Raw genomic sequence first — 21,223 nt, 5'->3', positions numbered from 1 at the left:
AATATATTGTATCAATTATCTTTTAATGTTATGAAAAACAAAAGCTAAACTGGGAAAAGATTATAATGATAATATTCTTATTAAGTGTTAGATAGCAAATGTTCAATGGCAAATTTGACAGTAATTATACCTTAATAGGTCTTTATAATTTGCCAGTCCTAGGGCTTGAACTCAGGGCATGGGCACTGTCCCTGAGCTTCTTTTTGCTCAAAGCTAGCATTCTACCACTTGAGCCAAAGCGCTACTTCTAGCTTTTTCCGTTTGTGTGGCACTGAGGAATTGAACCCAGGGCTTCATGTGTGCTAGGCAAGCACTCTACCACTAAGCAACATTCCCAGACCCTTAACAGGTCTTGAAACAAACGCTACAATATAAATAATTTAAATCTAAATATAGTATTGTGTTTCAAAACTCTGTGGATATAGAGATATGTCTTATTCCTTTCGTTATTTCTAATATCTTGAGCAGTATTCCAGGCAATAAGACATTCAAATGCTTACAGAAAAATAAACAAATGCAAGAATAAATAGTGGTTATTAATTGCAAGAATCAAGTGGAAGAATAATTCATTTTGGTGAACCAACTTCCTTAGTTTAAAAAACAATTTCAAGCTGGGTGCCAGTGGCTCATGCTTATAATCCTAGCTTCTCAGGAGGCTGAGATCTGAGGATCACAGTTTGAAGCCAGCGTAGGCAGAAAAGTCCCCGTGACACTCTTATCTCTAATTAACCACTCAAAAACCAGAAGGGAAGTGGCACACTGTGGCTCAAAGTAGTGGAGTGCTACCCTTGGGCAAAAAAGCTCAGGGATAGTGCCCAGGTCCTATGTTCAAGCCCCACGACCAAAAACAAACAAACCATTTCAAGTTGAAGGGCTAAAATGAAATTATTTCCAGTACTGTATCTGTAGCTATATCAGTAAAGTAAAAAAATCACATTTTTTAATTGTGAAAATACTGTACAGAGGGGTTACAATTACATGGGCAAGATAATGAGTGCATTTCTTATCAAGCATTGTAGCCTCCTCCTTTGTTTACCCTTCCCATCCCTTCCCAGCCTCCCCCCCCGCCCGCTCACCCAATTCTCCCCCCCCCACCAAAGTTGTAGCTTGTTTTTGACATAACAACTTGTACTTCTCATTGTTGCAATGGGTCCACCTGCATCTCTATTTAAATGATTTGCTTTTTCCCTTCCCCTCCACAAATTATACTGACATCAAATACAGTGAAAGCAGGGGTTATACTGTGGGGGAGGGACATACAAAGCAACAAAGAAATCATCTTATAAATGTGTTAGAAACAATTGCATGAAAGAAAAAAAAACATTTGAATACATATCTTAGGGTTCATTTCCCTAACATCAACTTATCTGACTGTTTCTGTTTGTCTCAGACATATACTAGTTATTGCAAATAAGGGAAATCATGGGACCTATGTTTCTTTGGGCCTAGCTTACTTCATTAAAAATAATTTAAAAATTCACATTTTAAGACTACTCAAATAGATAGGACCCAAGAATCTAAGTCAAATGTATACAGAATCTGTCACTATCCAAACACCTTATCCAATATTAACTATTATTATGATTAGGCTAAAAATTTTCATCATCAAATATTTAGAATTCTGCAATAATATCTGGAATTCTTTATTTCCTTCTGATTAACATTAGTCTGATTTCAACATTTAGCTGTTTTTTCTTTTAAATCAATGTCTAGGGGCTGGGAAGGTGGCTCAGCAGTAGAGTGCTTGCCTTGCATGCACGAGGCCCTGGGTTCAATTCCTCAGCACCACATAAACAGAAAAGGCCAGAATTGGCACTGTGGCTCAAGTGGTAGAGTGCTAGCCTTGAGCTGAAGAGCTCAGGGACAGCATGCAGGCCCAGAGTTCAAGCTCCATGACCAACAAAACAAACAAACAAATAAATAGATACAAAATTAAAAAAAATCAATGTCTAATCAAGCAATTTAACATGAAAATAAAGGCTTCCAGTCAGACAGGATGAATATTCTGGTGTTATCTTGAAAAGTATGGTGACTATAGCTGACAATACTACATTAAACACTTAAAAGTTGAAGAGAGAGTAGATGTTAAATATTCTTATCCAAAATAACAACATATGAAGTCAGATGAATAAAATAATTCCACAGTGACTAAATACAATTCACCATTAACTGATTCCAAGACCCTCCCTTCACAAGGATATCAAAATTTGCTGATGCTCAGGTTCCTTAAATAAAATGGTACACTATTTGCATATGACCTGTACACATCTTCCCAAACACTTTAAATCATCCACGTCTATAGTACTTAATATACTATAAATATTATGTCCACAACTATTACACTGCATTGCTAGAGAATAAAGAATAAAGAATAATATTTATTAAAAATGCTCTGGCCAGTGTAATTTTTTATGTCAGTAAATACATTATTTTGTCTTAAAAAACAAAAGTAAATGGGGATAACTATGAATATTTCAATGATATCTTCAACCCATGAACTAAGCTAACTAGATCTGAGTCTTTACCATATCCATCAGTTTGTGACTAAATATGACCAGAAAAGAGAAAAAACAACCTAAAACAAAAGCCATACCATAATTTGTGGTAGGTTTATTATATTCATGTATCTCATTCAGAAACAAAAATCAACTCACATTGTTGAAATAAAACAACTCTTGTTTGCAAAGAAGTCTTCCTCACATCTTCACACTTTTTCAGCACCCTCCTGGATCTTGTCTTCTTCAAAGCATCATACCCATTCCAGCCTCTGAACCATTATACTTACCTTCATAACTGGAAGTCTTTTTTCCATCCTACATATCTTCCAGAACTTAGTTTCACAGGAGACAGTCTATGGATACCTGATCTCTTGGCACTTCCTCTGGGTTAGATTGCTAGAGTAATCTGCACTGTTCCTTGGGAGCACAGATCCCAGTTGGACCATCTACTTAATTGAGAGGGTATCATTTAAGGGCCACCTCCTCCCCAAGACGATCAAAGCCATGGTAACAGGAAACTCCCCTATTGTGGTCACTGCTGTGTTCCTAGGGATATGGCAGAGGATTACTAAGTAGGTATGTGCTGGATAGAATTCCCGACACTAATATTCCTGTGTATTTGGAACCATGTGAAGCTGCAGCAGTAGTTACATAGGTTTGCTAAGGATAAAACTCCATTCCGTAGTTTAAAACCATGTACACATAGCATTTAATACACTAGTATGGGGGGGGGGGCAGAAATAGGCCGGTAGTTCCTCAAAGAGTTAATCACAGAATTACACTATGATCCAGAAATTCCACTCGGAAGCACTACCTAAGAGAATGGAAAGTTCATCTCACATAAGATTTACACATGAATATTCATTGCAGCAATAGTCACAATTTCCCCAAAGTGCAAAACTTCCAATTGTCCATCAATTGATGAAAATATCAACAAAACCTGGACTGTTCTTTAGTGGAATGGAATGTTCTTCAGCCACAGAAAGGAATTAAGTGCTGAGGAGATGACATGGATGAACCCTGAAGATACATGCCAAGACACAAAAGACTACAGATTGTATGATCATGTCAATAGTAGACAAATAAGACAGAATGTAGGCAAGTTGGTTAGCAGAGAGAGAGAAGAATAGGAAGGACTATTTACACACATGGTGTTTCTTTTTGTAGTGATCAAAAAAATCTCTGAAATTTGGCAGAAGTCATGGGCATGCAACCTCATGACTCACTAACGGGCCACGAAACTGCACATTTTAAAATGGTACACTTTACAGTGTGTGAGTTTAAAATTAAATTTAAAAATAGCTATACAAAGATGCCGATGAGGTATTTAGACCATTGTTTTAATAGATTTCTCAGTTTTATCTTAGTAAAGAGACTTCCCGTAGCAGCAGTTAGAGATGGTTATATATAACTGTCAAATGAATGAATACACTCTATTCTGAGGTGAGCTCAGGGCCACCCCTTCCAGGGTTGACATCAAACCTAGTCCTCCTTGACATGCTGCCACTTCACAGTTGTTAGCTAGTTCACATCCAAAAATAACCCTGGCCTGCTCTGCTGGTTGCATGCAACATGTTACAACAGACTGCTCAGCCCAACAGACCATGGCAGGAAGTCTCTTCACTCAAGAGAATGGAGGCCAGTGGTACTCTCCTGAAAGACCACTGAGAGTAATCCCTCTAAGGCTACTTCCTGTCTTCATCTTGTAAATATGCTCATTTCTTCCACCTTATTCTAATTACTTCTCTCTGCCCATCCAAAGCTGCTCACTTCCTTTCTCCAGCTAACCTTTCTCAAATCTCTGCCTCCTCCCCAAACAGTACATTCTACTCTGACACAAATGTTTTCAGTCAGCTCATGACTGATGAGATACATTGGAAAATGTACCTTCCAGCACAATATTTTAAAGTTTAAAAGTACAAAATCAATCGATGACATTTTCTACCAATTTTTCCCTTCTCCACTCCCCCCAAAAAATCAACACACATTTCCAATAAGACAATGTTCTTACCTTGGTCAAGGTAATAACTAATTACACTCCTCTACCTGGATATATATGGATATATTTGCTTTGGGGCTCTTTTTAAAAAATCTATCTATCTGCAATTTATTTTTCCACTTGATATTTTATACTTTCAGAATAAAGTATAGACAATGCATTTCATTGAAAAATCAGTGCACTGAATGGATGTGTCAATTCCAATGGGTTGAACAATGGAATGGACTCACAAGGCCCCATAGGCTACATTCACAATCAGGTCTAATCAAGGAAATGAATGTGGTATGATGGGAAAATGATAGTGCAAAAAGGTATCCGGAGCCTGACAGAGTTGGAGCCCCAGCTGCATAGATTCCTTCTCATTCATCCAACACATAGATTTTTGAACCTCAAAGATAGAACAAGAAATCTTAATTTCACAGAGGTCACAATTACCAGGAGGATCTTCTACATCTTCTAATCCATTAATCAAACCAGACTGCAACTGGTTAAACCAGATAAACCATTAATCTGCATACATCCTTAAACTAAGCAGAGACATTGTCTTGGGTGCCTCCATGTGAATTAAAAACCTTCCATTATAAATCATCAGCGAATCTGTCTTGTCCTTATCCTGGGCTACATTCAGCATCACCCTGTCAGGTCCCCGGCAAGAACCCATTTCTTCCATAAGATTCTGTTTTCAATGTTTTGTACCATTACCAATGATGGTATAGCCACACACACAGGGAACATATGAAGTTTCACTGACTTAAAGTCCTGATATGCATAATTCTGTCACTGTGTGACTAGTAGCTGGTATCTACTCTGTTATCTGCTTGGGCCTTGATGAATCAAGGTGAATGCTATCTAAACAGAATAGCATTTTCCTGAGAGTGTTACAGATTTGGACATTGCTATCCTTCCCTTCATTTACTCTGTATTTGAAATACAAAACGAAAAGAAAGAAAGAAACCAAGAAAGCAAGAAAGCAAGAGAAAAGAAGGAACACAGTTTTTACCAATAAAGCTGGAACCTTTTTAAGACTATAGAGAGCCATACACCAGCAATCCTGGTGAAGGAAAAAATAATCTGCTACAGCATTTTAAAGAAGTGTACAAATTAAGACTTGAAGACTGGCCAAGGATATCTGTCAATCATATTATTCATTGGTGTCTGTCTTTTGGAACTGGTTCTCAAATATCCCATCCTTAGAACAATTAAAATAAGCACAATCACATTTGCTATGCTGGCGACTGAAACAAGAACCTAGTTATTTTTAATCAGTGAGCTCCTCTGCCCTAGTTCCAACTTTGGAGAAAGAAGGAAATAATGTGGGGTCGGTAGCTAAGATTCTATTTAGCTTTCCTGGGCCAAAAGCAACAGAGCTCCTACTCTGCTTTCCTCCAGGGAGATGATTAATGCTGCCTGGAGAAGCGGAGTGAGAATGAGGCAGGACGGAAGCAAGAATGGCCCCTGGGTGCCACAACAGCTCACTCTTCAATGCAAACTCCTCTGCCTCTCTCCAGTTCCATCCAAACACACCTGCTAACGTTTACACACAGCCTAATTAGTCTGACAGTATGCAAGGGAGGGCTCAGACTTTAAACAAACACCTTCAAGAGGAACCTGTTTTTACTTAGCAGAAGACCAGCCAGCAGCTTTGTTGTAGTAGGTTTCTACACTGCAATGCAAACATTCTGTTAGAGGACCTGGGACATTCCTCATCAAAGGCCCCCAAGGAGGCTCCCAGGGCTCAATCAACACCACAGCTGCAGGTGCTCATTTACATGCTCTGCTGGGAGCATGTAAATGTGCCAGCCACCTCTCCAATCAACATGGCCTGTCTCTGGAGATGGCACAGAAAGTCACTGGCTTGCCTTTCTGGGAAATCAGTCCCTTCTTAAGTGGCTAAGAAAAGGCAATTCATCAGAAAGGATGCCACAGAGGACAGAAACACCACAGGAAAGGTTGTATGCTCCAACTTTCTCTCTGGGAACCTGCAGTGGAGTGGGATTTTCAATTATCCCAAAGGCGAAGAGTGCAGCTGAGACTACGTTTCTGGCCTGGGTCAATAAGGAAAACCAGTATACTCATATTAAAGTATTAACTCATTCTTGATGCAGACTCTTAACTTCTGAAGGGAGTTCCAAGGTAAAAGTCCTATTGTGGTGCAAACCAACAATACACAAGAGTATCCTGGGTGAACTTGTCCATAGATCAAATTACATCACTACACACAAGAGGCCAAATCATTGTCTTCCAGTGACACCAAGGCAAAGGGAAGTTCTCTCTTTTATTACTTATGTTCCTATCGATTTGTTCCATAATATTTCTAGACACTCATTTATAAAACTTTTGACAAGTGTCCCTCATCGACACCAACATCACTAGGAATTTCTTCTACACCAGACCTCCAGAATCCAGAAGGACTCTAGACATTTTAAGTGGTCCTCTGGAGGATTCTGAGGCCCACTCGAGTTTGAGACTCAATGTCTTATTTAAAATACTACATGGGTAAGAGCTCAAGGGTCAGCAATTTCCTGCTTTCAACATACATTCCCTCATCTCTGCTCACAAACTCATAAATCATGCAATTTTCTGTCAGTTAACTTTCCTGAAAGAAAAAAAGAAGAATCTCCCTCCCTGGTCTTACCAATGATTTCATAATTCCCTACAATGGGATCTTAACGTTCACTTCTCAACTTGCCTGTGAAGAAATAGAACCCTACTTAAGAACAGTTAAGCATTGTTACTTCTAAGATGCAGGCTTTAGTAGGTATCTCAGTCCTGGTCCTCTTTTAAGTGCACACCATTGGGTATTTAGTAGGTTTTCTCTCTGGCTCTCAGGCTGAAGCTATCCATGCCATAGTTTCCGTTGCCTTCTCCTATTATTTGCCATCCTGGTCTCACTGTGTTGTGCTTTATGATGCTAGCCACACTGGCATTAATTCCATTTTACACCTTGGTCTGCAAAAGCCTTCTAAATATGGCTTCAACTTGCCTCCCTGTTCTTGTTGTCTTGTGTCTATGCTCTTGCCAAAATAGACTATTATTCCCAGCTCATGGCTTCCCACATCCACTGTTATGCTCACATTGGTCCCTTGCCCTCAGCTACCATCTTAATCTCTCTGCCTGCCAAAATAATTCTCATCCTTCATGAACCTCTCTAATGACATTTCTGGGTCCTCTATTGAAGATCTCTAAACAGCACCATCTTGGCCATGTGGTGAATAGGGAATTGGGCTTAATTGGGGCCATCTTGTCTTCATGGTGGAGGAAGTTAAATTCTACTTCACAGGTGAAGGGCTTGCCTGAATTTCTAGCGGCAGGGGCGGGGATTTGGATGATGGGTTATTAGACCTGTCAGTCCTGTGCCTTAAACTTGGGAGACTCTAGTGTTTCCTGTGACCCTGCCCTCTGAACCTGACTGCATTTAGACCCAGACCGGCTCAGGTACCATCACACCAGGCCTCGTGCTCCTATCTCCTGTCTCCTGGTTCTCCTCTGGTCAACAAGGTGTCCCACTTTAGCTCGCCATTGGAATTGATCTGGTTTGTTGGTGTTATTTTTCTGCTCTTTCTTTCCTCTCTGGCTCTTGTGGCTCAAGTTTTCTAACAGTGTTAAGTGTATTCACAGGGCTGCAGGAGTCTGCCTGCAGACGCTGGCTTTCTAATAAAAACTTCCAATGTGACCTCTCACAATGTGACTTCTCTGTATCTTGGCGACTGGATTTACCTTACACCGCTATCTCTCTTTTATGTATTAGTTTGCTTCATCTTATGTTTCCTTCCATATTATAATTTATTGTATGGCAATAATGAAGAAGAGTTGTTTCTTCCCTGTAAAAGGTTTTACACAAGGATGATGTTCAACAAATGCTCTGGGGGGGGGGGAACTTGGAGAAAATGAGGGAAGAGGTGACACTGTTCAAAAAGAAATGTACTCAGGGGGCTGGGAAGGTGGCTCAATGGTAGAGTGCTTGCCTTGCATGTATGAGGCCCTGGGTTCAATTCCTCAGCACCAGATAAGCAAAAAGAAAAAAGCTGGAAGTGGCGCTGTGGCTCAAGTGGTAGAGCGCTAGCCTTGAGCTGAAGAGCTGAGGAACAGTGCCCAGGCCCAGAGTTCAGGCCCCACGACCGGAAGCCCCTCCCCCCCAAAAAAGAAATATACTCAATACCGATTATGTAACAGTAACCACTCTGTATATCACCTTTACAATTAAAACATGGTCTAATGCTCTAACTTTGAATCACATCTGTTTTACTCAGGAGCTCTGGACATGCAACTTTATTTGGGTTTGCTTAAAACAGATTGGAGAACATACCCATAGAAAAGGAACATAAGTGAAAAAACATAATACAAAGTGTATAACATTTACACATACAGAAACAGAAGCCAAGAACAAAAGCCAGCCTGACATCCTACACTCCTCAGTTTCTTCCATGGGTTTTCCCCTCTCTTTGCATCTTTGATTTCTAGCACAAATGAAATACATTGTATTTCTCCATAGATAAATACCTTCTTCCTATCTAGAGCTATGGTTGAGGATTTCTAGCCAGATCAATTTATATAATCCTGAGATGTGCATAATAATATAGACATTATCAGACTTTCAGATGTCTGAAGTTATTTAGACTCTGCATGTAAACTTAAGCCCTAGGAAAACAGTTTTGTACAACTATTTGCAGGTCAGCTGATGTCCATGAGGTAGAGTACATGTTCAGACCCATGGTTCACATGTCAGGCCAGACAAAGGAGGAACTGTTTTTCATCAGGCCAGGAAAGTGGTGCTATTTTAGGGTGCTTAATGTTGAGTGTTACATATCCTTGTATAACACTGACACAGCTAAGCCAGTAAGACTAAAAACTGGCCTTACTATTAGGTCACCTCAGGCTGAATAACCTGGAACACATTTCACCCACACTCCTGACCATCTTTTTCACAGGACCTTAAAGGTGGAATGGTTTTATAGGAGATGAACAATCATGTGCCTTGGGAAAGTGACCATCAATCATCACCAACATCCAAAGAAGGTCAGTGTGGCTCTGGACAGGAAATTAGAGCTGGAGATGAATACAATTAGTTATTTTTAGCAATGTTCCTAATTTACAAGAATTTCATGTAGTCTTTTCTAAAGCACTAAATTACACAACCAAACTACTTCATTAACAGAGACTTATTCTGGCATAATACTATCACAATAAAACTAATTGTGATCATGTGGGCCCTCATTCAAATAGAGCATCAAACCAGGTGATCAAGAGTATCTCCCATATTGTCACTTGAAGAATACACACACACACACACACACACACACACACACACACACACACGCACGCACGCACGCACGCAGGCACGCACACACGCACACACGCACGCACGCATGCACCCTAAATCCTTCCGGACAATTATTTAAACCTAGGATTTGTAGAAAGCACTTCCATTCTCAGTCTGCAATTGAACTCCATCCTTAACCAAGCCTCTGTGTTATGATTTTAGGTAAAAACTTTCATTTCATTTAAATACCGTCATGCTACCCTCAGAACATCTCATTAAAACTGAAAGCACCATTTTCCAATTTAAAAAGAGAACTAGCTCAACTACCACAATGAATTCCTATGAGGACTGACTTCAATTTACATATTATAATCACAATTACAAATTTAGAATCTAAAAATGTCTGCAGAGATAAATGTGGTAAAACCCAATTCAAGGAAAACTGAGACTTCCCTGTGTGTGTGTGTGTGTGTGTGTGTGTGTGTGTGTGTGTGTGTGTGTGTGTGTGTGTGTGTGTGTGTGTGTGTGTGCGTGCGTGTGTGTGTGTGTGTTAGTCTGTGTGTGAGATATGTGTGGAGGAGGTATGTTTAAAAAACAAACAAAAAACTAAAGTCAAATACTGAGAAGAAATCTGAGGAAAAGCAAGGGAAACTGAGGTGCTCTGAGGATGGAGGTGTCCTGGACTGTGAGTAATAGAAGTAGAAAGTGGACTCAAGCTGGGTGCCAGTGGCTCATGCCTATAACTCTAGCTAATCAGGATGCTGATAACTGAGTATCACAGTTTGAAGCCAGCTAGACAAGGGAAGTCCATGAGACTCTTACTGAAATTAACCACCCAAAAACCAGAAGTGGTGCTGTGGTTCAAGTGGTAGAGCGCTAGCCTTGAATGCAAAAGCTCAGAGACAGTTAAAAAAAAAAAAGTAGACACAGCCCTTTGTTTCTAGAGGCAATGACAATGACTTTGACAGAAGGTGAAAGTGGCAAGAATTTCCACAGCATTAATGTTTTCTTAGTGCCTATGAAACAGTATGGGAAACAGAGTTATAAAAATGCTGATTCTTTTCACCCTGTTCTCACCCTAGGGAATCAATTTCTGAGGTGGCTAAGCATCTCTCTGGAACGTGACTCATGTGCCACATGCATAAGAACACCTAAGACAGGACATGGGCTGGGAACTATCCAAAATACAAAGAGGCACAAAGATGACTTAAGAAGTTGGCCCAATCTTTGGAAATGTTTCCATTTAGGATGTACAAACCATCACATGTCTTCAACAACAACAACAGGAACAAAGAAAAATAGCATTCTTTGAGTAGAAGAGACCACAAAGCACATTCAGGCTCTTTCAGGGCCCTGGACTTCTGCAGTGAGATCTCCAAGACAATAAAACAAGAAGTGTTCCCCACTCCACCCCCCACCAAAAAAAAACAGATTTGAAGGATGAACTCAAATATAAAGCCTATCTGAGTTTTTAAGTTAGGCCTCAACCACAATTTTGTTAGTAAAAAATGAGGTGCCTGGCAGGCTCCAATCTATAGTTAGAGTTGAAAATGATGGAAATAAATCACACATTTTATATTTCTGGTCTCTAAGGAATGCTAGTGCAAAGAAAAAGTCTTTAGTGCCTTAATGCGAAATACAGAGAGAAAATATTCATTTCCATAAGAAGATAGAAGAGCTAATATGTGAATCTGAGAGAAAAATCCTCTTTCATATTATGTAGCCTTGGCAAACATTTAGAAAATAAAATTTTAAGTTTACTTCTTTAAATCTCTTCCAAAAAATCAATTACCTGTCATAAATATCTTCCTTCCTACTCCCACACACCCTCTACTGCTTCAGTTCAGGAAAGTAAATTGAATTTCATTCTGGCCTAATGACAACAGATGGCTTTCCTATTCAGCTATTGGACTTCCTTGACAGCAAACAATATTCTATTCAAACATTTTTGTTACCTCCCATCTATGGCCAAGCCAAGCATACCAATGCTCAAACAGGCAATGATCAAAAAAAAAAAAAAAAAAAAAAAAGGGAAGAAAACAATCTCTTAGAAAACAATTACAAGTACTGACCTAAAAGTCATAACTTCTAGAATATATGAGATTTTCAAGTATTTTGCTTGGCGGGAAAAAGGTTTTTATGGCTGAGTCCTAATATTTTACTTTTGAAGTGGGTTTTCCACACACTTAATATAGAAGCCTTCCCTCTCACTTGCTTATTCTTCACTTCCTTAGAAGAAATCCTGTCATTCTACAAAGGGGATGAATGAACTAAGACTGATAGGCAAGAATAATTATTTTCTCTGAAGGGAACATTTTGGGGAGGAGGTCAATGCCCAGGAAGATATTTACTGTGGCCTCCAATCATCCCAGCTATAGAAGCCATCGTTCGATTATGATCTGTTGACTTCTTGGGCTGAGGCTTGAAAATAAACAACTGTCAGTCTCTGAAGATAAGTGCTGTCTATATTATGCATTGCACAAATATTGACATGTTTCTGTTTCAAAAGCTGTTACTAAACAATGCTCAACAGGAAATGTACTCATTACTTTACTCATGTAACTGTAACCCCTCTGAATAGCATCTTTACAATAAAATACATTTTTTAAAAAGCTGTTACTAAATATTCTGAACAACATGGCAATAAATGTTATATCTGTATGTTGTCCCAAAATACTTATACTTGAAACATTTTTTTCACCTTTTAATTCCCATAATTGTCCTGCACATATCAACTCCTGGAGTAGCTTTTTTTTTTTTTTTTTTTTTTTTTTGGGTCCGGTAGTGGGGCCTGAACTCTGGGCCTGGGCACTGTCCCTCAGCTCTTCAGCTCAAGGCTAGCACTCTACCACTTGAGCCACAGTGCCACCTCTGGCTTTTTTCTTTTTGCTTATGTGGTGCTGAGGAATCGAACCCAGGGCCTCAGGCATGCAAGGCAAGCACTCTACCACTGAGCCATCTTCCCAGCCCATCCTGGAGTAGCTTTGTCTCTAAATTTTGTCCCCTACTCTAGATTCTTTGTTTCTCCATCCTGAACCTAAATGTTCACTCTTTCTCTTTTGGGAGCTCATAAACCCCTAAATAATTACTTAAAAAAAGTTGGAAGGTTCTTTGTTTGGCATCATGTATTTGTTTACCCTAACACAAATCTCCTTTTTGAACATGGTATTCTACTCACAGTTCAACAAAGCAACCCAACAGGCTTCTTCCTCTCTGATCAAAGTCTCCTCTCTTCCTTTTTTCTCTCAGCCCCAAGCAAAATGCTTCTCCCATAATCTTTGAAGCTCATAGTCCTCCCATGATTTTCCATGATTTTCTCTCCTTTTTAATTTCTAATGCATTGGACATTGGTCACATGATTTAACACAAATGTCATGCTAAGTCTATGTAGCCCAATTCTTCACCTCCCACACAAAACATCTCTTATTAAGTACCTTATGTTTTTATTTCATGTACTTATCTCAACAAATAAGCATCTAAGATTCCTCATTATTTTGTAGGGTATATTCCTAACTCTTCTAAGATTTCTAATTATTATTTTGATTATATCTCATAATAAATCTGTAGGTAAGTATTCTGTAAAAATTTTTAGGGTACTAAGTGTACCTTCCTCAACTGTGTAAAGACAAAAATTCATAAGTTTAAGGCTTTTGGTGAGAAGTGTTAAAAATGATGCCGATCTCATTAATATGGTCCCATAAAATAATAGTGATGCTGGACGCTGGTGGCTCATGCCTATAATCCTAGCTACTCAGGAGGCTGGGATCTGAGGACTGTGGTTTGAAGCCAATCTGGACAGGAAAGTCCATGGATTGCCAATTAACCACCAGAAAACAAAACAAAACAAAACAAACAAAAAACCAGAAGAGGCACTGTGCCTCAAAGTAGTAGAGGGCTAGCCTGAGTGAAAAAGCTCAGAGACAGCACCCAGGTCCTGAGTTCAAGTCTCATGACCAACAACAACACCAAAAAACAAAGACCACCACCACCACCACCCACAAAACCTATCCATCTACAAACAGTTTTTAATCAGCAAGTAATCTTGGCAGTCATGGCTGGTCCTCATCACAAGAGAGAACTTAAGAGGGAAATGAGACTTTCAGAGGAAACCCGTTCAGGGATGGAGTAAGATGTCTGTTTTGCAAATTCTTGGGTATTAAAAAAAAAATCTGAGAGTATGATCGTCTCTTACGCTAAAGGTGATTTTGGTTTGGGTTCCATCAAAATGAAACCCACACAAAAAGAGCCATGCCAAAATGCAATGTTCTTCCCAGAGGCTGGTCTGTTTTAATCTTATTTTTAATTCCTAGGATATATTTCATCTGCATTGATAACTCAGAGTAATCACAATACAGTGTTCACCCAGGTAACGTCTGGTTATTTTCTATGAATCCTTTCAAGAGTAACATCCATGGGTTACAAAACAACAACAATAAAGACATATTTTACAGCTTCTAACATTGAAGACTTCAAGCATAGTACTTGGAAGTCCATTGCTAGGTGGCACTTATTATTATATTAAAACTTGTATTAAAACTTGTCTTTCAAAAGTGTTATCATTGTATATCACCCCAATGTGATTTTAAGTACTGTACTAATAAGTGCTAAAAAGCAAGAAGCAATCTACCCTGGAAGAGATACACAGTATTCTCAATCAACATATACTTAAGTGAAGAGATTTGTAGGTCTGATTATGAAAGCACATGACAAACAGAAGTAAGATAAAATTCCTACCTTGTGTCTGTTTCTTGTTCACAGCATTATCAGCTTTATGGCGTTTCTAAAGTTTAAAAGGAAAAATAATCACAATAAAAAAACAGACGAGACTAAGAATAGACCCCAGAAACAGTATGACTTTTCTCATTTAGGTTATGTGTTTGGTATGGGTGTGCATGGGTGGGGTGCTGGGGGGGGAAGGAACAGAGAGCACTCAAGCCTGAGAGCACTGTCCACAGCTTCTTCGCATTTCTCCTCTTCCAGCAGCACAGGCTGTGTACCTCACAAGGAGCATACACGAACACATAGGTAAGATTAAAAATTTAATGGAATAAAAACATTTAAATGGAAAGTCTGTTTTAATCTGCTGCTTCAGTAAGATGAAGACTACTCAAGAGAATTATCTATAATAAGCATTTAATAAATGGTATTGAAATATTTCCAGATAAATACTTTATCTAATTGAGATGAGTACATCTTCTATAATTTAATGCCATGCTGATATCTGTCAATGACTAGAACCAAATACAACTACCATTTTCATACTCCTCTTTTCACTGCTCCTCAAAATCCCACCCCCCTTACTAGAAACACAAGCCACTGACTCATAGGATCCTTCCTCAAAGTGACTACAAAATTAAATAGTGAACAGGTGAGTTTGTCTAAGTCTAGCCAGGTGAGTTTGAAGGGTTACAAAAGCCATGGTTTGCATAACAGCGAGTAAGAGAATGAAACAAGGGGAGAGGAAAGGTGAGAATTTGAGGGGCCAAGGGAAGCTCTCTCTTGTATAGTTCATCTGGAGATTATTCCATGGCTTCTGTCTAAACTTACAGCATCGAGTATAACACATCAGACTCCATTAATGTTTCATAAAAGTAATTCACCCTTGCTCAAAGGTTCTGTCATATAAAGTCGAAGGTCACACTTAGTTGTGTGTCTCTGACTATAACATAAGGTGGGACAAATATAAAACAAATGAGGATCTAAGTTTTTCATTGAGAAAAGACATGGTGTTTAGAAGCTCAGTGCATTTCTCAAAGAAATGTGCAGAGTAGTAAATGAGCACTTCCTCTGAGTCACTATGCACCACCTAAGAGCGGATGGAGTAAAAATCAGAGTGGCAGGGTAAATTCAGTCCATCCAAATTATAAGCCATTAGACTGCGTGAAAAGGAAAGCGAGCATTCAGAAAAATCTGTGGTTCTTACACTATCTACCTAAGTACATGCTATCATTCTTTCTTCGTACAAAACACTCACTACATATGTATACTAATGTAGACATTTCCCAGGCCTATTGTTTTTTTGCTTCTAAAACAAAGCACAACTTTCCCCCAAACAATCTTAAATGAATTTTAAAAAACTTTCTATTGAGTGTGTAGCAGCAGTAGAGACTATAATGATAAAACTCCCAAAGTCAAATTTTTTTTTGTTTTTGCTCTTATTGTTTCTTTGGTAACAAAGATCGTAAGAAAAGAAAGTAATTCAAGATAAAGTTGGGCCCCAAAATAATATTCCAAGGTAAATTTGGATATCAAAGGAGATGCAAATGTTTCCAAAATAAGGCACCTCCAGAGAAGTGATGGGTAGACTTTTTTTTTTTTTTTTTTTTTTTTTTTTTGTGGGGCCTGAACTCTGGGCCTGGGCGCTGTCCCTCAGCTCTTCAGCTCACGGCTAGCGCTCTACCACTTGAGCCACAGTGCCACTTCTGGCTTTTTTTTCTTTTTGCTTATGTGGTGCTGAGGAATTAAACCCGGGGCCTCATGCATGCAAGGCAAGCGCTCTACCACTGAGCCACTTTCCCAGCCCAGATGGGTAGACTTTCAACTGAAGGGGACAAATAAAAGCTAATGGGTGAAACATGTCACTCTGAACAGGAAACTTAATCTGAATGGAACTTCAGGCCTACTTGGATGTTACTTTCCATCTGCACTGGAAGCATCTCTCCTTAACTTTCTCTCACTCCCCTGGAATAAATTAATTGTCAAAAAGCCATGTGTTGGATATACAAGAAAATCTAGGCTGCAGGGAGAAAACATCTAATTTTGTATCATAAAGGCATCATTATTCCTTCTAATACTAATAGTTCAGAAAAAAAGAGGTCATTCTATGATGGAAGTACCTCCACTGTCTTACAATCAAAATTCATTTACTATCACTGAGAGCTAGTGAATAATTTAATACTATCAGTGAGAGCTAGTGTGTTTTTTTAAATACTATAAATGTTCAATCGAGAGTGTAGCAATGAAATTGCAATGCATATAAAGTGCCACGAACTTCAGGATACATATGTGATATTGATTTTTCAGAAATTTAATTTCCATGATAACTTTTAGAGTTGCATTTAAAAGAAATGATGCTAAGGCTTACAGAGATCATATAACTTGCCCAATAAAGTGAGAAAATAAAAATTCCTCATTCTGGAAGCCCTTTTCTCTTTAGGCATTTCGTATCAGAAATGTCCAGTTTTGCCAGGCACCAGTGGCTCACACCTGCAATCCTAGCTACTCAGGAGGCTGAGATCTGAGGACTGTGGTTCAAAGCCAGCCCCAGCAGGAACATCCATGAGCCTCTTATCTCTAATTAACCACCAGAAAACCGGAAGTGGAGCTGTGGCTCAAGTGGTAGAGTGTTAGCCTTGAGCTGAAGAGCTGAGGTACAGTGCCCAGACCCAGAGTGTAAGCTCCACAACCAGAAGAAAAAAAATAGTAAGGAATGTCCAGCTTCTCCACCTGTACTTTGGTCCTCTCTTACCTTCTCTGCTCCACTGTCTTGCCATGATGGGATTCCTCACAGCTTCATTCCTGCCTGGTCTTCCACACTTCCAACTCTGTATCATCTACCTAGCTCAACTCTTTCTTACCAATATACTAGTGCTGGCATTCAGACCAAGAGGTTCATTTGAGTTTCATAGTTATATATCTAAGCTCTTTGACATTTCTCTTAGATGGTCTCAAAAGCCTCTCAAACCATGTCAAAATTTCTCAGCTAGTGGATCCCATGAAGTACATCATTTCCAAGCAAGGGGACCTATCTATACATATAGAATAACCATCAGAGCTACTCTTAGACACTAGGATGCTTTTGAGACTGCTGATCTAAATGCTTAATGACCCTTTCTAAGGGGCCTTGTAATGTGGCCATTTGGCTCACGTCCTCTTTGTTAGTACTGTTAATGAAACAATAGCAATTTTCATAAAATTTCAAATCAAAGTTTTCTAAATACTTCATGAGCCTTTCCTCACACTTCACCATCTTATTATGGTTTGATTGAAGGTCATTTAGGGTTTATAAATAAGTATTTTAAAAGGATATAAAAAAGAAAATGTTGGCTCCCTCAAGCAAGACAGTTAAAATAGACAAAACAGAGGGGGGGAAGGTCCATTTTATTTTGGGGAATTTGTCTTATAAAGGGGAAATTAACTTCCCTTTTTCTACGAATCGAGAACATTAAAAATAACTTCCTTTTTCCTAAAACAAGTGGAAAGGAAACTCAGAACTACTAAATTAACATGAGAAGAAATTAAAGGCATTTCATAAAGTGAAAAATCATGGTACTACGAGTTTATAAATGACCAGGTAAGTCGAGGAGATGGCTAGAATTGGGACAAATGGGGCAGAGAACAATGGAAGGGGTGATTATCTTCATAAACTGACATGTTGAACTGAAACCCCTTTGTACAACTACTTAAATTTTTTTCTATATATTTTTTATTGTAAAAATACTGTACAGAGGAGTTACATATTTCCTATCAAGCATTTCCTATCAAGTTACATATTTCCTATCAAGTATATTTCCTATCAAGCATTGTTACCGCCTCCTTTGTTTTTCCCCTACCATCCCTTCCTTCCCCACCTCCCCAACTCCTCCCTCCCCGCCCCAAATTGTAAAGTTCATTTTACACAGTGTCTTTTACATCTCATTGTTACAATGGGTCAACTGTATCCTTATTTAAGCATTTTGTTATATCCCTTCCCCTCCCCAAATTAAAAAAAAATGTGTATACAAGATGCAGGACACCGGAATCAGATACAGTGAAAACAGGGGTTATACCGGGAGGGAAGAACATACAAAAGAAACCAAAGAATCACATAGTGCATTATAAGTACATTGAAAACAATAGCAAGAAAGAAAAAACCACTTGTGTCCCTATCTTGGGGTTCATTTCGCTTACCTCTTCTTATATGGTCATATGTACATGGCTTTTGACCTTTTCTGTTTGTCCTAGACATATACTAGTTATTGCAAATAAGGGAAACCATGGGACCTATGTTTCTTTGGGCCTGGCTTACTTCACTTAGTATAATTTTTTCCAAGTCTTTCCATTTCCTAACAAATGGGGCAATGTCATTTTTTTTTAAAGTTTAAAATGAAAAATGCAAAAAAATTCTTCAAGAAAAATTAATTTCCTTGAAAATAATGTTTAAATATAGTTCCCTCTTTAAGCAAATCATTACATTCCAACTAACTTCTTTTTATTTCTGCCAATTCTAGAACTTGAACTCAGACCCTGGGCACTATCTCTGAGCTTTTGTGCTCAAGGCTAGTACTCTACAACGTGAGCCACAGCTCTACTTCTAGCAATTTGGATAGTAGTATTGAAGAGTCTCATGAACTCTCCTGCTTGGGCTGGCTTTGAACTTTAATCCTCAGATCTCAGCATCCTGAGTAGCTAGGCATAAGCAGCTGGTGCTGGGTTCCACATTCCAATCAACTTTGATTCTTAAACTACAAACACAAGAGAAACACTGACTCTTGGTATCATTGTAATCTAATAGGAATTAACTTTGATGGTAGGAACATAGTCTCTATATTTTTATAGTTAATAGGCAGTTTTAACAACCTGTACTATGAATAAGATAAGAAAAGATTATTTTTAATATGTGTAGGAAACACTTATACTAATGAAAATTTCAATACTTACAATATCTTCTATTATCTCTTTGACAGCTGCCACAGCTAAAATAAATAAGAGAGGAACCAGTGTTGTATAACGACCTGTTGGTGACACATCAGGTATTTGCTATTTGAAGAAGGAAAAAAAAAATCAAGAGAAATTTGATGAGAAGCAGAAGGTTTATTTAAATCTAGAATCAACAAAATCCTAATACCTTCTAAAACAGGGGAGGTTAAATACATAATTTAAAAATAAATATCATTAGCTATATAGTAAAACATGTGACAAATAAAATATCTAAGAAACACAATGAATAGTGAGGAAAATGTCTCTTCATCATTATAGGAACAATGCAGATTACAAAATAACACATGCTCTATGTACCTATGATAATCCATAATCAGTGCTAACCAGGGTGAAAACAAGACCACAGGGATCTTATATTTCTTTACCTTTGATGGTAGACTTGAGGAAAAAAAAATTACTTTTTTTCTTTATGCTTAGCTGTTTTGTAGCTTTTTCTTTTCTTTTCGTAAATGATTACGGCTATATTTTAATAAATTTTTTCCCAAAACATTTGCTGTAACCAATTCCTTTTTGTTTTGGTGGTACTGAGGATTAAAGCCAGGGCCTTCCTCTTACATTTAAAAAGCAAAACAAAGCCCATCCCAACAATCCCAAAGGCTTGCAGAAGCAGTGGAATCCCTCCACTGTGTATGGCAGTCACAGAAAAACTATGGGCCGAAATCAGCCCAGCTTTCCACAGGGAAGGGTCATGGACTTAACAAAAACCTTTCCTAGCATTTGACTCTGAACTAAAGTTTTAAGATATGACTTTACCTGAAGCAGTGCAATAAAGAGAAAAAATGAATTAGCAGCTCTTCTGAACTGAGAGTAGAGAAATCTCGGAAGGAATGTGATTATGTTGTACTTTGCAGTGCTAGAAAACAGAAATAAAAAGTACCATAAAACTTAATTACTAGGCAATTAGCACCCACATTTAGAAAGTTCTGTTAGCCACTACATAAAAAAAGTGGATGATGAATCTTTGTTCACTGTGTCAAATTGGGAGAATATTGCAAGGGATCATTAACTTAAATGAAGCAGTGTAAGGAAATAGCAAAATAAAGTTCTACTGAGTAAATCTCTCTGGTTTTATTGTTTGTTTTGAGATCTTCATCCTCTGGCCAATTACTCTGCTAACAGCTTTAGGTAAGAGGTTATCAACATTTTAAGAGATAACACATTAAAAGAAAAGAAAAACGACAGCAATTTGAGGAGATCAGACCCCCTACCTTCCTGGGTAACTTCAGGTAAATAGAATTTCCTAGGGTTCAGTTTAAACTGTCCTCAAGGCTACTTTAGGCATGAAGCAAAGACTTCACACTACTCACAGTCAGTAAGATACGGCCACAGACAGCTCTTCCTCTCAGTTGTCAAATGGAAGAGAGACTAGAGAATACAATAGTTCATACCCCATACTTTCCCAACTGGTGTTACTCAAGAATTCCAAGTTGTAAATATTAATTTGAAATGGCACCCCTCAATGTAGAAGTTATACCACTGGAGAATTGATGAAGTTCCTATCCACTCTAGTGACTAGTGCTTACATAGATACATTTTATACTATTGTTAGAAAACAAACAAATAATACAGAAAACAAACAAATAATACAGTAAGTCTCACAGCATTATACTCCTAAATTTCACAACCACCAAGAATACTTAAAGACTATTTAGTCAAAACATAAAAAAAGCAAAAAGTTCTTGGTATAGGATTGCAAAGATGTTTTCTAAAATGTTAAAACTTTAACCAAAACCAACACATTGCTCTGTTAACAGAAACATGATAGTC

The 21,223-nt window shown here is 38.4% G+C and overlaps 1 protein-coding gene across 9 annotated transcripts in view; it reads right to left on the bottom strand.

Moving 5' to 3' along the window:
- Positions 1-21,223, bottom strand: part of Atp8a1 (ATPase phospholipid transporting 8A1) — a 224,057-nt gene that overhangs the window by 173,050 nt on the left and 29,784 nt on the right. For 7 of the 9 annotated variants that reach the window (XM_070012553.1, XM_070012554.1, XM_070012552.1 and 4 more), the window contains exons 3-5: positions 20,210-20,309; positions 19,397-19,495; positions 14,492-14,537 (exon numbers count right to left, since the gene is read on the bottom strand). In XM_070012553.1, the coding sequence (XP_069868654.1) occupies positions 14,492-14,537; positions 19,397-19,495; positions 20,210-20,309 (245 nt within the window). Of the gene's footprint in view, positions 1-14,491; positions 14,538-19,396; positions 19,496-20,209; positions 20,310-21,223 lie in introns of those variants that run through there. The other 2 variants (XM_070012555.1, XM_070012556.1) reach the window with 2 other exon arrangements.

Source organism: Dipodomys merriami, unplaced genomic scaffold, assembly GCF_024711535.1.
Source record: "Dipodomys merriami isolate MVZ:Mamm:240054 unplaced genomic scaffold, mDipMer1.0.p SCAF_9, whole genome shotgun sequence".
Classification (NCBI taxonomy): domain Eukaryota; kingdom Metazoa; phylum Chordata; class Mammalia; order Rodentia; family Heteromyidae; genus Dipodomys; species Dipodomys merriami.
This window is presented reverse-complemented; position numbering and strand designations above follow the sequence as displayed.